This window comes from Meriones unguiculatus, chromosome 4, assembly GCF_030254825.1.
Source record: "Meriones unguiculatus strain TT.TT164.6M chromosome 4, Bangor_MerUng_6.1, whole genome shotgun sequence".
Lineage (NCBI taxonomy): Eukaryota > Metazoa > Chordata > Mammalia > Rodentia > Muridae > Meriones > Meriones unguiculatus.
In genome coordinates, this window is record NC_083352.1 from 102,844,652 (window position 1) to 102,857,486 (window position 12,835).

A 12,835-nucleotide genomic window follows, 5' to 3' on the forward strand; every position below is an offset into this window, starting at 1 on the left:
CTGTGGCAGGTGTTCCGGTGTGGTCTGCCACTACCAACCAGAGAGGGCAGGGAAACCCGGAAGGGGCTGCTGCAGGGCTGCCACAAGACCAAGGCTGACCCTCGAAGCATACCTTTCCACTCTGGTTACCTGAGGCCAGCAAGTAGCACTGATGTGGGAGGGGCCTGAGCACTCTCCAGCCTCTCTAGGAGGCTGTCAGAGGAGGGCCCCCTGAGACCACCTGCTTCTCCACAGAACGAGGGTTGGAGGACAGTGAGAGGTGTATGAGGCTGTTCAGACCCCACAGGCTGTTTGTTTTATATTTTATACAACACAGCTAGACCCACTAGACTCAAAAGTAGGGCACGCAGGGAGAACGTAGGCTCCACCCTCTGCTGAGCATCATTCCTAAGCTCCTTCCATCCTTGCTCTGCCACGCTCACAGTGAGGACCCACAGCGAGGGGACCCCTTTGCTGTGCTAAGACTGTTATGTCCTTCTGGGCACAGGATTGAACAGAGATTCAAGTCCATGCTGGGCTCCTGTGCCAGCCGGACAGTGTGGCCAGGACTCCTCCTGTCACTAGCCTACAAGAGAACAGACTTGCTGGAGTACATCTTGGCTGCCTAGAGGCAGGGTGGCTGATACCTGTCACCTCTGGTTGGGGACATCTCTTCACATCACAGTCTGTCATCAGTGGTCCCTTGGCCCACTTCAAATGTGATGCCTCTGAAGCAGGCTCCACCATGTGACCTTTGCAGGCCCATGGCTAAGTGGTGATGTCCTGTGCAGAGCAGTGATATCAGAGGGCCACCTCTCCCTCAAGCCTTCCCAGAGCCTGAGACCTGGAACTCCTTGAGGTCACCTAGAACCCATTACCACATCCTGTAGCTACACACTCACTACTCTCCTTTCCTTGTTCCGAGTGACCCATCCAGAGTAGCAGGGACCCCACTGCCCAGCATCCTGACCACACCTGGACACATCTGGTCCAGTGCTGTGAGGCTCCATGCTGCAGCCAGCCATGGTGGAACCCGTTGGGGTCGGGGTGCTCCTCTCCTCACCTAAACACACCCACTCGAGCCGGCAGTTCAGTAATGGCTTTAAATCTCTGACAGTAAATTGATGATGGAAATCTAAAATATTAATGTATTCTAATTGAATATTCTCCAATAAATTATCTGAGCACTTGCAGCAATTTGATTTTACTGTCATTTCAGAAGGAGCTCTCTGCTGTATCAATAGAGCCACTAAGGCAGTCAAGAGAGGGAACACTTTCTGCTCAGACAAGGGACAGGGCGTACAAAGGCCAGCTCAGTCCTTTCACATGACTGATTAAATCACAGAGCACAGGACAGCCGAGGTGGGAGACGCTGCTTTCTTCGTGTCCCCGGGCTTCGGCAGGGACAGCAGAACCTGGACAGTGTGTAAACTACAGGGATACTGGTGGAGTCGTTCTGTCCTGCGTGCTGGGCTGCTCTTTTGGAGTTACACGTTCCCTACTCACTAGGATGCTAGAGAGGGACTCCTGCCTGCAGCAGGGGACATGGTGTGAAAGGGCAGGGCGCATGGGCAGGGCGAACGCACATGGTGACAACATCAGCTCCCCCCAGGGAGGTGTGTTTCCTTCTGGACTGAGTTGCATCCCTAGGGATTGCAATTCCAGCCATTTTAGCCAGGAGCGAGCCCCTCCCGCTGAGTTTCAGTTACTGCAGCTCTACGGGGAGAAAACCCAGAAAAAACAAGCCGACTCCTGGAACACTCTGGCTCACTCCTCATTCCTTCTCAGAGGTCCAGCCTGCAGGTTCTGTCTGGGGGAGGCTTGCATCACTCATTTCCATCTGTGCCGCAGGTCCACCCAGATGTGTGCTCTCATGTTCACACTCTCTGCTAGCCAGACTTCCTCTAGAACCGTGATTTTCAACCTTCCCCATGCCATGGCCCTCGAATACAGTTCCTCATGACCCCCCAATAAGACTATTCCATTGCTACTTCACAATTGCAATTCTGTCACTGTCACGAATTGTAATGTAAACTGATGTGTAGAATAGCTGATATGCGACCCCTGTGGGGGGTCACGACCCACAGGTTGAGAACTGCTCCTCTAGAGACTCCTGCAGCGAGGAGGGTTGTGTCCAGTCTTTGATGCAGGACAAAGGGGAACCACATGAACACACTGGGCTGCTTTCTCCCTCCAAGGGTCTCCAACACTTTCTGTCTACTATGGGACACTGCCAAGTGAATTTTCTTGCAACCCGTGGGAGCGTCAGTGTGTTAGTTACTTTTCTCTTTGTGAATAGATGCCAGACGAGAGCAACTTATAAGAAAAAGGATTAATGTGGCTCATGGTGTGAGTGGGCTGCCCACTGAGGGTAGCCAAGGAAATAAGCAAGTTAGAGGCACTTGACCCCTCCTGGAGCTAGGTGTGCCAAGGCCTTGGTGGCTTCTGAGACAAGTTTCCTGAGGACAATGGAATGGCAAAAGGAACCGAGGGAGGAGGAGTCATACACAGACAGGAAGAAGAGGTTGTAGGTAGACAAACGTATTTAGACGGCTACTTCAGACTTGATGGCTTTTTCCTGCTGGAGGGAACTCTCTGTTGGAGCTTTCACACCTCCTATGGATATGGGGTAAGAGGTGGAGTTCCTGTGACAAGAACCAATCAGTCCCTCCCCCCCCTTTTTTTGGTCTAGATTATCCAAGCCCCTGCAGTAGCACCAAACAGCCAATTTTGAGCAGAAAGGGGAGCTCCATCAGCAAACACACAGACGTTTGTCTCTGGCAGACAAATTCAGATACCGTCTTCGAACCCCTTCCCACTGGGGAAGTCTCTCTGTATGCTTTGCTCATGCTTGTACTAGTATTATCTACCCCTCCCCCCCCCCACCCCAGGCCAGGCCCTATTGTGCCTTCCATGCTTTTTTCTACCTTTAAAAAAAACAAACCTGGGGGGGGGGCGGATGCTGAGAGGAGAGAAGGAGGGTTGCAACTAGGATATAAAGCGAATAAATAAATAAAATTAAAAAGGAAAAATCAAATCTGTCTGTCTATTATCTGTCAGTCAGTCTGTCTGCCTGCCTACCTACCTACCTATCTGTGTATTTATCTATCCATCTATGTATCTATGTATCTATTATCTATCCATCTATGTATCTATTTATCTGTGTATGTGTATGTATATATCTATCTATGTATATATCTATCCATGTATCTATCCATCCATCCATTCATCTATCATCCATCTGTCCATTCGTCCATCTGTTTGTCTATCTAGCCTATCATCCATCTATCTTTGTGTTTGCCTGTGTGAGTTTATGTGTATCATGTGCCTGCAGGACACATGATAAAAGAGGACATCAAATCCCATGGAACCGAAGTTATAGATTATTGTGAGCCTCCGTGTGGGTGATGGGAACTGAATCCAGGTCCTCTGCAAGAGCAGCTAGCGTGGACTAGGTAGCTGTCTCTCCACCTCCCCTCCTGCCTTTTCATCCTTGAAAGTGGCACATGTGTGTATGTTCCTACATGTGTGCCCACACCTGCACACTATACACACAGAAGCGGAAAAGGAAACACTCAGCCTCCATCTGGTTATCTACTTGTGGCTGTCAGCGTCGGATCAGATGACTGCTGCGAGCTTCCTTCACAGCTGCTTGTGACCCCTCCGCGGTAGACTCTGCCTTTGTCACCTTCTGCAGGGCACTGTCCCTGCACAGAGTGGTTTTGTGGCAACGTCCCTCCAGTCTCGACCGCAGCTATTTCTGGGGCTCGCTTTCTAGCAGGGGCCCCAAGGACTGATTTGCATGGCTTCTTGTCTCCTCAAATATCAGTTTCCAAAATTAAATGACTTGTCCCCCAAGAACACAGCTTTCCTCCTGCTTGTCTCCAGTCAATTTGTGCTGCCGCCGTGGACAACCTCCCCAGTTAACAAATTCTGAATTTTTATTAGATTCAGTTGCGGAATAGTCCTCTTTCTACAAGTCCCGTTTTATCCTCCCCTGAATCTTGCCAGCAGTCAAACCTCATGAGCATGTCTGAGCAGTGAGTGGCTTTCAAAGCTTGTGCTGACATCCTGTTAGGAGCCGTCAGCACCACATGGAGCCCAGTCGGCAGGGACAAGCAGAAAGCCGATGTCTGGTGTTTCTGGACCGCCATGGAAGAAGAGCTGTCTGTTCTTGCCTTTGAATCTTCAAAAGGAAAGGGTGCCCCACACTGTCCAGGCCTGTACTGGGGTTCTGGTCTAGGGACATTGTCCCAAAGCTTCCCACAGTTCCTCGGGAGCTTTCCAGGGTGGCTCAGTGGCTGCTCATTGCTTCCTCCTCTAATGAATACTTGTGATAATACCTATGACGATGAAAGGGTCATTTGACCCCTGACTTTTGGAGGTCCCTGTTCCTGACCAATGAGCTCTGTGATTTTGGGGTCTTGGTGGCACTAGTGTATGATGTTGGAGGCTGTCGACTGATAGCCCAGTGGGTATGGAAGATGCCAGTGTCACCTGTGACAGACACTGTGCCCTTCAAATGCCACCCCTTGCATAGCTCTCTACCCTCTATCTCCTAAAGAACCCACCATCTCTCAGGTGTGCCAAACTAGGAACCCAGCCATTTACATAGGCTCCTGCGTGCACCTTGCTCTAAGTCACACATCCTCCTTCTGAGAAGAAAAGCTGGCTGGGACTTGATGGGTAATGTCTCCCCAAGGCCACTGCCACTCCTCATGAGCACTGACCTGAGACTGTGGGCTAGCGCCCATGGTGGAATCTGTGCAATCATGCCGGACTTTGCTATAAGCCTGTGTAGCTCAGCCGCCTCAGTTGCTGAGTCATGATGCTCCACCACGGCCGAATGTACTTTGCCATGGACCTGCGTGGTTCAGCAGTGCTTTGCCATTTACCTGTGTGGCTCAGCCCTTGCTTTACCACGGACTGCTGTGACTCAGCTCACGTGGGCCCACATGGCTCAGCTCCTATTGTGCACCTCTATGGCTCAGCCTCCTAGCTGGTAAGAGCCACTGTTCTCACCAGGCTTTCCTGTCCACACAAGTGATCTGTGCTCTATGTGGTAGAGAGTGAACACTTAGAAAGAGGCGCACTCTTCCTTCCAAGGAAAAAGCCTGCAATTAACCGAGGTTGGGGAAGAACATTCTGCCTCTTCTTCCACCCACATTTTCATTTAACATATTTTATCAGAATGAAATGCCTTAATGAGCACGGAACTGCAGCTAATTCCAGCTGAACCTCTGAGTGTGCCAGCTCTGCTGCCTGCCCATCAAGCTGCATTCATGCTCTGATGTGGGCTTTTGGAGCCCTGCCCTGGAACACCGACAGGAAACTCATGGGCTTCCTGCGGATGAAACACCACAGAATAGCTATCCACACTCTGTGAGAGTCAGGAACCGAAAACGAGAGCATGACGTGGGTGTGGTTGTGTGAATGGTGTGGTGTGTATGTGTGTGAGTGCATGGATGCATGTAGCGGGCCAGTGTGCACGCGTGTGTGTAAAACGGGCTTCTGTATGTGTTTGAAATGGGCTGGTGTATTTGGGTCATACATAAGGTGGGCTGGGTGTGCGTACGTTTATGTACCTATGCAGGAAGTGGGAATGTATGTATGAATTAGGTTTCTGTATGTGTGTATTTATGAAGTGGGTTGCTATATGTTATGCATGTGTGCATGTATGAGGTATATGAGGTAGGCTGCTGTGTATACAGTCAAAACACTGTTTCATTATTCTCCTCACAGGTTTAGACGCTTAGCATCCCGGCCTCAGCAGCTGGCACCGCCAGCTTCTGCTGCCTGCCACTATCTCCAGCCACGTTCCCTATGTCTATGTAGCCAGCAGAGGACAGACTGCCTATTCAGAGGACAGACTATTCAGCAGTCCCTCCAGCCATCCACGGCCACATAGATACCTTCAGACATGCTGTGAGCTCAACACTAATTGCTCCTCCCTGAGAAGAGAGGTCTCCAGCTGACAGTGGAGCCAGACCTCTGCTGGTTGGGAGGAAGTGGCCATTCCCTCAGCTCCAACTCCGCCTGGCCATCCCAGACCATTGACACAACCATGCAGGTCTCGAGTGTTCCAAGGGTCTTCTCCTCCAGGCCCAGCAGAGGAGGGCAGGCAGCATCGGAGACCCCACCCCCACCATGGTGCCCTGTGGCATACAGGTAGTACTTTCTGGGGGCTCTGCCCACAGGGGCCTCCTATAGTCTTGTTATGTTTTCCCTGTAGGTCTGTAGATATGGGTGTAGGACAAAGACCAAGGATTTAGGGATGCTTCGGTGCTCCTGAGCTCTCCCCAAATCCTTCCTGAACACATCTTTCAGATGTGAGCAAAGCAGAGCCCCCAGCACATGCCTGTCACTCACTCACTCACTCACTCACTCACTCACTCACTCAGTCACTCACTCAGTCACTCACTGCCCACGAGAATGACTTAGACCATCCTGGAGGCAGGGCATGGATCTGATTGGCAGCTGTCAATCTAGGAGTTGTCACTCTGCTTGCCACTTATTTTTGGGAATTTGGTTTGATGGGCACACAGCCATACCCCGTTTTTGTATGCTGCCTGGGGCACACTCAGTTCACACCTGTGCCCTAAAGAGCCCGTCTCAGAAGAGCGAGTCAGCTCTGAGGAAGAAAGGCTGGGCTGAGCGGTACAGCTCCCCTCCCTCCCTTCTCCTTTCCACCTGTCTGCTGTGCCCTGGTGTATCTCTGTGACACTCTGCTGTTCCCATGGCCTCCCCTGGGCTCACACTGAGGCTCGGGGATGCTCTGGGTGGTTTTCCCTGAGTCGGCAGCAGCCATGTTCCCCATAGCCGCCTTCCACACGACACAGCACGGTGTCGCAGGCACGGCTGGATGAAACTTCTTTCAGAACAAATTGGTTTATATTAAAAATGAAAGACTTCGAGAAAACCCCTCAGCAAACGACATCACAAGCCATCACCAGATGCAGCCACCATCTGGGGAGGGCTGAGGCTTGTGTACAGGGTGAGGAACACAGGGCTGGCATCAGCCTCGTCCTAGCAGCCAGTGTGGACAGCAGGTCGGCCAACAGCCAGGAGCTGAGGCCCTACAGGGTTTCCATCCTCAACAGCTCCCTGCAGGCCTTAACTCTGACTCACAGGGCAATTCCCAGCTCAGCTGGGCAGTTCCGGGGCTGTGTCCACTCAGGAAATCCTCACGCCCCGGTGGTCAGAGTGAGCACAGAGGAGATTGCCATACTGTCCCCCTGGGCGTGTGCTGCATGAACCAACGCCAGAGTTTTTCTGTGACACACACACACACAAACATACACACACTCACACACGTGTCCCTGTCACCCTTGGATAGGACTAGGAAATCTGCTGGGGTTGATGGTAGCAACCTAAAGAGCTATGGGCACTGGTGATATCGGCATGCGAAACACACACAACACACAACAGAACCGGCCTGGGAATACACGCCTCCTGCATACTCTGGCCATCCATGACCCTTGCAACATCGCAGAACCTCATTTCCACAGGGCTTCTCCAGGATCATGTCCCTGCATTTCATCATGGTGACCATTGTCACAGATGTGCAGGTGCCCCACAGGGAAAAACACACATCACAGCCAGGTGCCAGAGGCCAAAGGACATAGCCTGAACAACACAAGCTTCCACAGACGAGATGTAAATAATCCCCAGAGGAGTTACTGTGACCAGAGAGGGCCTGGAGGAAGAGAGGCCTTTGCTCTTCCCATTTCTTTACTGGATAGCACCTTCCACATCCCCAAACCTGCCCTGGCTTCAGAGTGTCCGGAAGAGATGTCTCCAGACCAGCCTCATGAGCAGCTGAGGCCCACTTACCCTGACGAGCTGCTGGGGGAAGGGTCCACGAGAGTTCTCAGGCACGTTGATGGGCGGGATGACCCAGTCTCGCTTCTGCCTCCTCAGCCCACTGGAGCTCTGATGTTGGGGCCACGGCAGCAGTGTGTCCTTTGGGGGCTGAGAGGGGTCCAGGGCCACTGTCTTCCCTTTCTAAAGGAGAAGAGTCAGAGAAGCCAGGTTAGGCTTTTATACAGGGACAGCTGTTAGGAGGATCTGTGGTCACCCCTATTGGTACGGAAAAGTTAGGGGACACTGGAGTTGGGTGAAGGTCTTGTATGTTGTGGAATTAGATAGAAGAAGTAGAAACCACAGAAAGGAGCCCATAAAGCTCCCTTCCCCCCCCCCATAAAACTCCTTAATGGATGTGGATAAGGGGTTTTCATTATTTTACATTCCTTTGGTTCTGGGGATGGAGCCCATGACTTTGTGCTAAGCAACGTGATTCAAAAGAAAAGTCACAAATGAACACTAGCCCCTATGTAAAGAGCTCTTGTAAACTACTAATATCTTTCATAATAAGGAAAGAACATGCACATGTAGCTTATACCACAACAGGTGCTGACTGTCCATACACTTGTTACATCTTCCATGAATCAAAAATGCAAATTAGAGTAATACGCCCTTTAACTTGTCAAACTGACAGGATGAAGCAAGTTCGTTCCCAGAGGCAAGTTTGTTCCCAACACGAACTAAGACATTTGTTAGGGGTGGGAGACGAGTGGGTTGTAGGCTTTGTGCAACAGACTGAGCACTGAGTGGGTTAAAGGACAAGTGATGTGTTTCCTGTCTCAACTCATTGGCATGGTGGAATCCCCTTTGGCTGAGCTCCCGACATGGTTGAAGTTGTGAGAGCCTGAGCACCCACTTGGTGGGTTAGTCGTGACCCTGCAGACAAACAGCCTCAGTGTCGGCCCTGTGGACAGACAGCCGGCCCTGCGGACAGACAGTAGGCCCTGTGGATGGACACTGTTACATGTTCTAGTCCCAACTGACTTGGAACTCAGTTGAACTTACAGCAATGCCCCTGCCTCAGCCTCCCAACTTCTGGCTTTCACTTTCTGAATCCTGTGGAGTGGCATCGTTTTTCTTTTTTTTCCTATGTTCACCAGGGCTGTGCAGTGGGATGGAAGCGATCCATATTCCCATGGTAGAGGTGGGCACTGAGGCTTGACTCGCTGCCCCCAGGTTGTCTCTTAAACCTGCTGGGAGCAGGAGAGGATGGGGCTTGTGTTCTGGGCTGGACCCACACCTGCGCCTGCATACTGAGGACCTCGTTAGAAACACTCATTCCTCAGTCCTGGGACTGGACAGCTCAGGGGTGGGCTGGGTGATTCTGTCTATCGAGTCCTTGGGTGAGAGACATGGTTGGTTTTCAGACACACGTGCATATTCACAAGCCCCAGCTGCGAGGCTCACCTGTCCCAGGTACCTCTGGAAGGAAAGGGATTGTTTTTCCAACATTAGGCACAAACCTAGGCCTTATGCATGCTAAGCAGGGGATCTAACCCTGACCTCTGTCCTCCTCTTTATTTTTATTTTATTTTAATTTTAAGATAGGGACTCACACTATAGCGCAGGCAGGCTTTGGACTAGTCATCTGCCTGCCTCTACCTTCAGAAGAGCTGGAATCACAAGCCTGCAGCCACCGCCCCTATACCCTGGTTGTTCTCTCACAGAGCACATCTGCGAAGTGGCCTGCCTTGGGGAAGGAATTTCACGTGTCCTCAGTGCTCCTAGCATGTGGCGAGGCAGGGCCCAAAGGCTGACTTACTCGGAGGTGCCTCTCCAACAGTAGCTGCTACTGCTGAGGCCTCTAATTGCAGACGGGAAACTCCAAGCACCTCTCACAACATCCTCTTAAACACCAGGCTTTATCTTCATTTGCTTAGAAAGAGCTTGCACGGCGTTAATTTCCCAAGTGTTGTTTAAATAAATTGCACATATTTGCTACTGTTTTAAAGCTGTGAGACAAATGTAATAACAAAATCTGGTGAAAGTCAATGCCAGACCTGCGCAGGCTTCTGCCTGGGAGAAGCACCCACCGCTCTGGGAGAAAACCGTGGAAGGCAATTAGCGGCCAGCCTGGCGGGAAAGGCACGTTCTCCTAGACATATGAGCATCCGGGCCCTTTCAGAACATGGCACAGAACACGAATGAGGAGATCTGCTTGTTTTGGGTGATGCTTCCTCTTTCCCCAGCAATTCCTCCTATCTGTGGACACCTGCTGATTCTCTTCTCTGCATTTCTGTGGGATGGCGGCTGGGTGATGGATAAGGGGGAGGTGAGCTTCTCTGTTGTTTCTAAGCATTGCAGAGTACATCCGAATCTGTGTGACACTCTGCATGTGTACACATGACTGGTACACACACAGAAGCAGAGCTGTCCACATGAATATTTGCCTGGACTCTTCTGAGGGCTGTTTCTTGCCCAGTTTCTACATCTCAGTGTCTTTAATGTCCCTGGACCTCCTGTCTAACATCCTCACTCTCTTGTTCCTTCTCAGCTGGCCTTGAACCATAGTCTTGCTCGCAACCACTGTGGCTGCTTTGTGGGCACATAGCTTCAAGGGGAAAGCCTCACTGTGTCCCTTGCTGCTGGACCTTAAGATAGCTGCATAGAAGGTGAGCAGGTGATGGAAGAGGAGAAATCAGGCCTGCAGTATCCCAGGCTCCAGGGGTCGCATATCAGATATCCTGCACATCAGATCTTTATATTATAATTCATAACGGTAGCAAAATTACAGTGATGAAGTAGCAATGAAGTAATTTTGTGTTTGGGGGTCATCACAGCATGAGGAACTGTATTAAAAGGTTGTAGCATTAGGAAAGTTGAGAACCACTGACCTAGAATCTTACAGCTAGCCCTGCCCCACCTCTCTGCCTCAGGTAAGTCTGTGACAAGTTTGCTGCAGCCGAGACCTTTCCTCTCCTTGATCCCAGGTTCTAGGACCTGCCCATGCTTTGGGCTGACTGAGGCAGTGGATTATGTAGGAGGTAGGCCAGCCTGGGACCACGTGATTCCAAGGCACGAGTTAGTCAGCATTCAGACTCACAGCTCTAAATCTGTTTGATTTCCCCTCCCTTTCCTCCTCCCTCTTTCTTCTCTCTTTCCTTGAACTAGGATCTTACATAGCCCAGGCTGGTCTCGAACTTGAGATCCTCCAGCTTCTGCCTCCAAAATGCTGGGATCACAGGCGCTCTACCACCATACTTACCTTTTTTCTTTTTCTTTTTCTTTTTTTTTTTAAATATGAACTCTGATAATTAACCTCAAGTTGTCATGCTTGCAGGGAAACTGCTTTAACAGCTAAGCCATATCTTATGCCTGGACATCGGCCTTTTAAACACAAATGGCATCCTGAGTGCTCATGGGCTGGGCCATGATGCAATTCGCTGGTGGAATGTGCATCCTTGTTCTGTAAATATGTGTGTATGTGCACCTGTGTGCCTGCATGTGTGCGAGCTCACCTGTCTGCCTGCTTGTGTGTGTGTGTGTGTGTGTGCGTGCGCGTGAAGTATCCTGGGAAGGGCTGGGATGGGGGTCTGACAGTCCTTCCATATCAAGTGGTCTTGGAGCCTTCTTGGTAGGCTTTATGGATCCATCTCAAATGTAGGCATCTTCCCTCTCTCCCTCTTGCAGCACAATGGCAAGATGTTCAAGCTTGAGGACACACAGGCTATCATTTCAGGGAAGAGGTGAGAAGTGAATTAAAAAGGACAAGAGGGAGGCGTATGAACGGTGGCAGCCTGGGGATTTCCCCTGGAAGGTTGAGGCTCCCACTCACTGTGTTAGAGTTGAATCTGTATTTGGAGACGAACGCAGTGGGCTCATCCTCCCCTTGCCCGCAGCTGACTGTAAGTTACCCCACATCCCTGTCTCTGTGTCCGGGGCTCTGTCCTGCCCAGGCCTTCCTCCGCCTGGAAGGAGAGTTGTTTCCTGAGCGGGACCATGAGGGTGATAGACTGTGGCTTCTCAGTGCAGTCTCCAGGGCTGTGCCATATTAGCAAGAAGCTGAGTCAGTTCCCTGAAGGCTCCATTCACAAGTCGGGGATGAATAATTCAACACTGATCTAGGGCAGGTTTTAAATAATCACTTTCCTTTTTTTTTTTTTTTTTTTTTTTTTAGACAGGGTCTCACTATATTGCCTAGCTGGCCTAGAGACCATACTGGCCTCAAACTCACAGCAATCTGCTGGTTTCTGCCTCCCAAGGGCTGGGATTAAAGGTATGTGCCGCCATGCCCCACTCATTACATTTTATTTTAAAGATAATAAAGAGTCAGAGTTAGAATATAATGTAGAAAATGACCTTTTCTCATGGTTCCCTGCTGTCCAATCTGCCCATCTTTTGCGAGGAATCAAGCAGGAGCCTGGGCTTTAAAGTCAGCAGGTTTACGTGTAGAACACTCAGGTGAGGCCACACAGGGTAGTGTGAGTGACAGCATGCCTGGGACCAGAAGCTCCTGAACACCTGTCCCAGGTGTGTATGAGTCTGCCCTCATCATCCTGGTTTGCGATGGGGAGAGATCTGGTTTGCAGTGGGCGGGAACCAGTTTTCAGTGGGTGGGCATTGGTTTACAAGTAGATGTTGATGATGCTTTCTAAATTTCCTTGTCATGGCAATGCAGAGAGCTGGCGGGCCCCATCCCAGGCCTCTGGCCTCGGCATGGCAGCTGGTGTGGGTCTCGAAGAGAGGCGTGCCCCAGCTCAGCCATGGCCCCCACAGGCAGACTGAGACCTCGAAAATGATACGTTCTTACCCACCCCCTACAGCCATGGGAGGGTGGTCAGCCAGTGCTGGGTGGTCAGGAGCTGGGTATAGTTGTAGGTTCCTGGACACTTGTACAAATTCCCCCAAGGGATAGAGACTTTCCTATTGCTGCCCAGAGAAAGTGTCACATTTTGCAGCAGGGAAACATGATTGCTTCAAGGTTCTCTGGGTCCAGCTCTGCAACACTGGATGGTTGGGTAGCCTGACCTTGGAGATGGAGTGTCCCATCGGG

At 50.9% G+C, this 12,835-nt stretch overlaps 1 protein-coding gene across 2 annotated transcripts in view; it reads right to left on the reverse strand.

The window, feature by feature from the left end:
• Cdh4 (cadherin 4) overlaps window positions 1-12,835 on the reverse strand; it is a 451,285-nt gene that overhangs the window by 98,144 nt on the left and 340,306 nt on the right. For both annotated transcript variants that reach the window (XM_060382742.1, XM_060382741.1), the window contains exon 4: window positions 7,813-7,983. In XM_060382742.1, coding sequence (XP_060238725.1) covers window positions 7,813-7,983 — 171 coding nt within the window. The remainder of the gene's footprint in view (window positions 1-7,812; window positions 7,984-12,835) is intronic.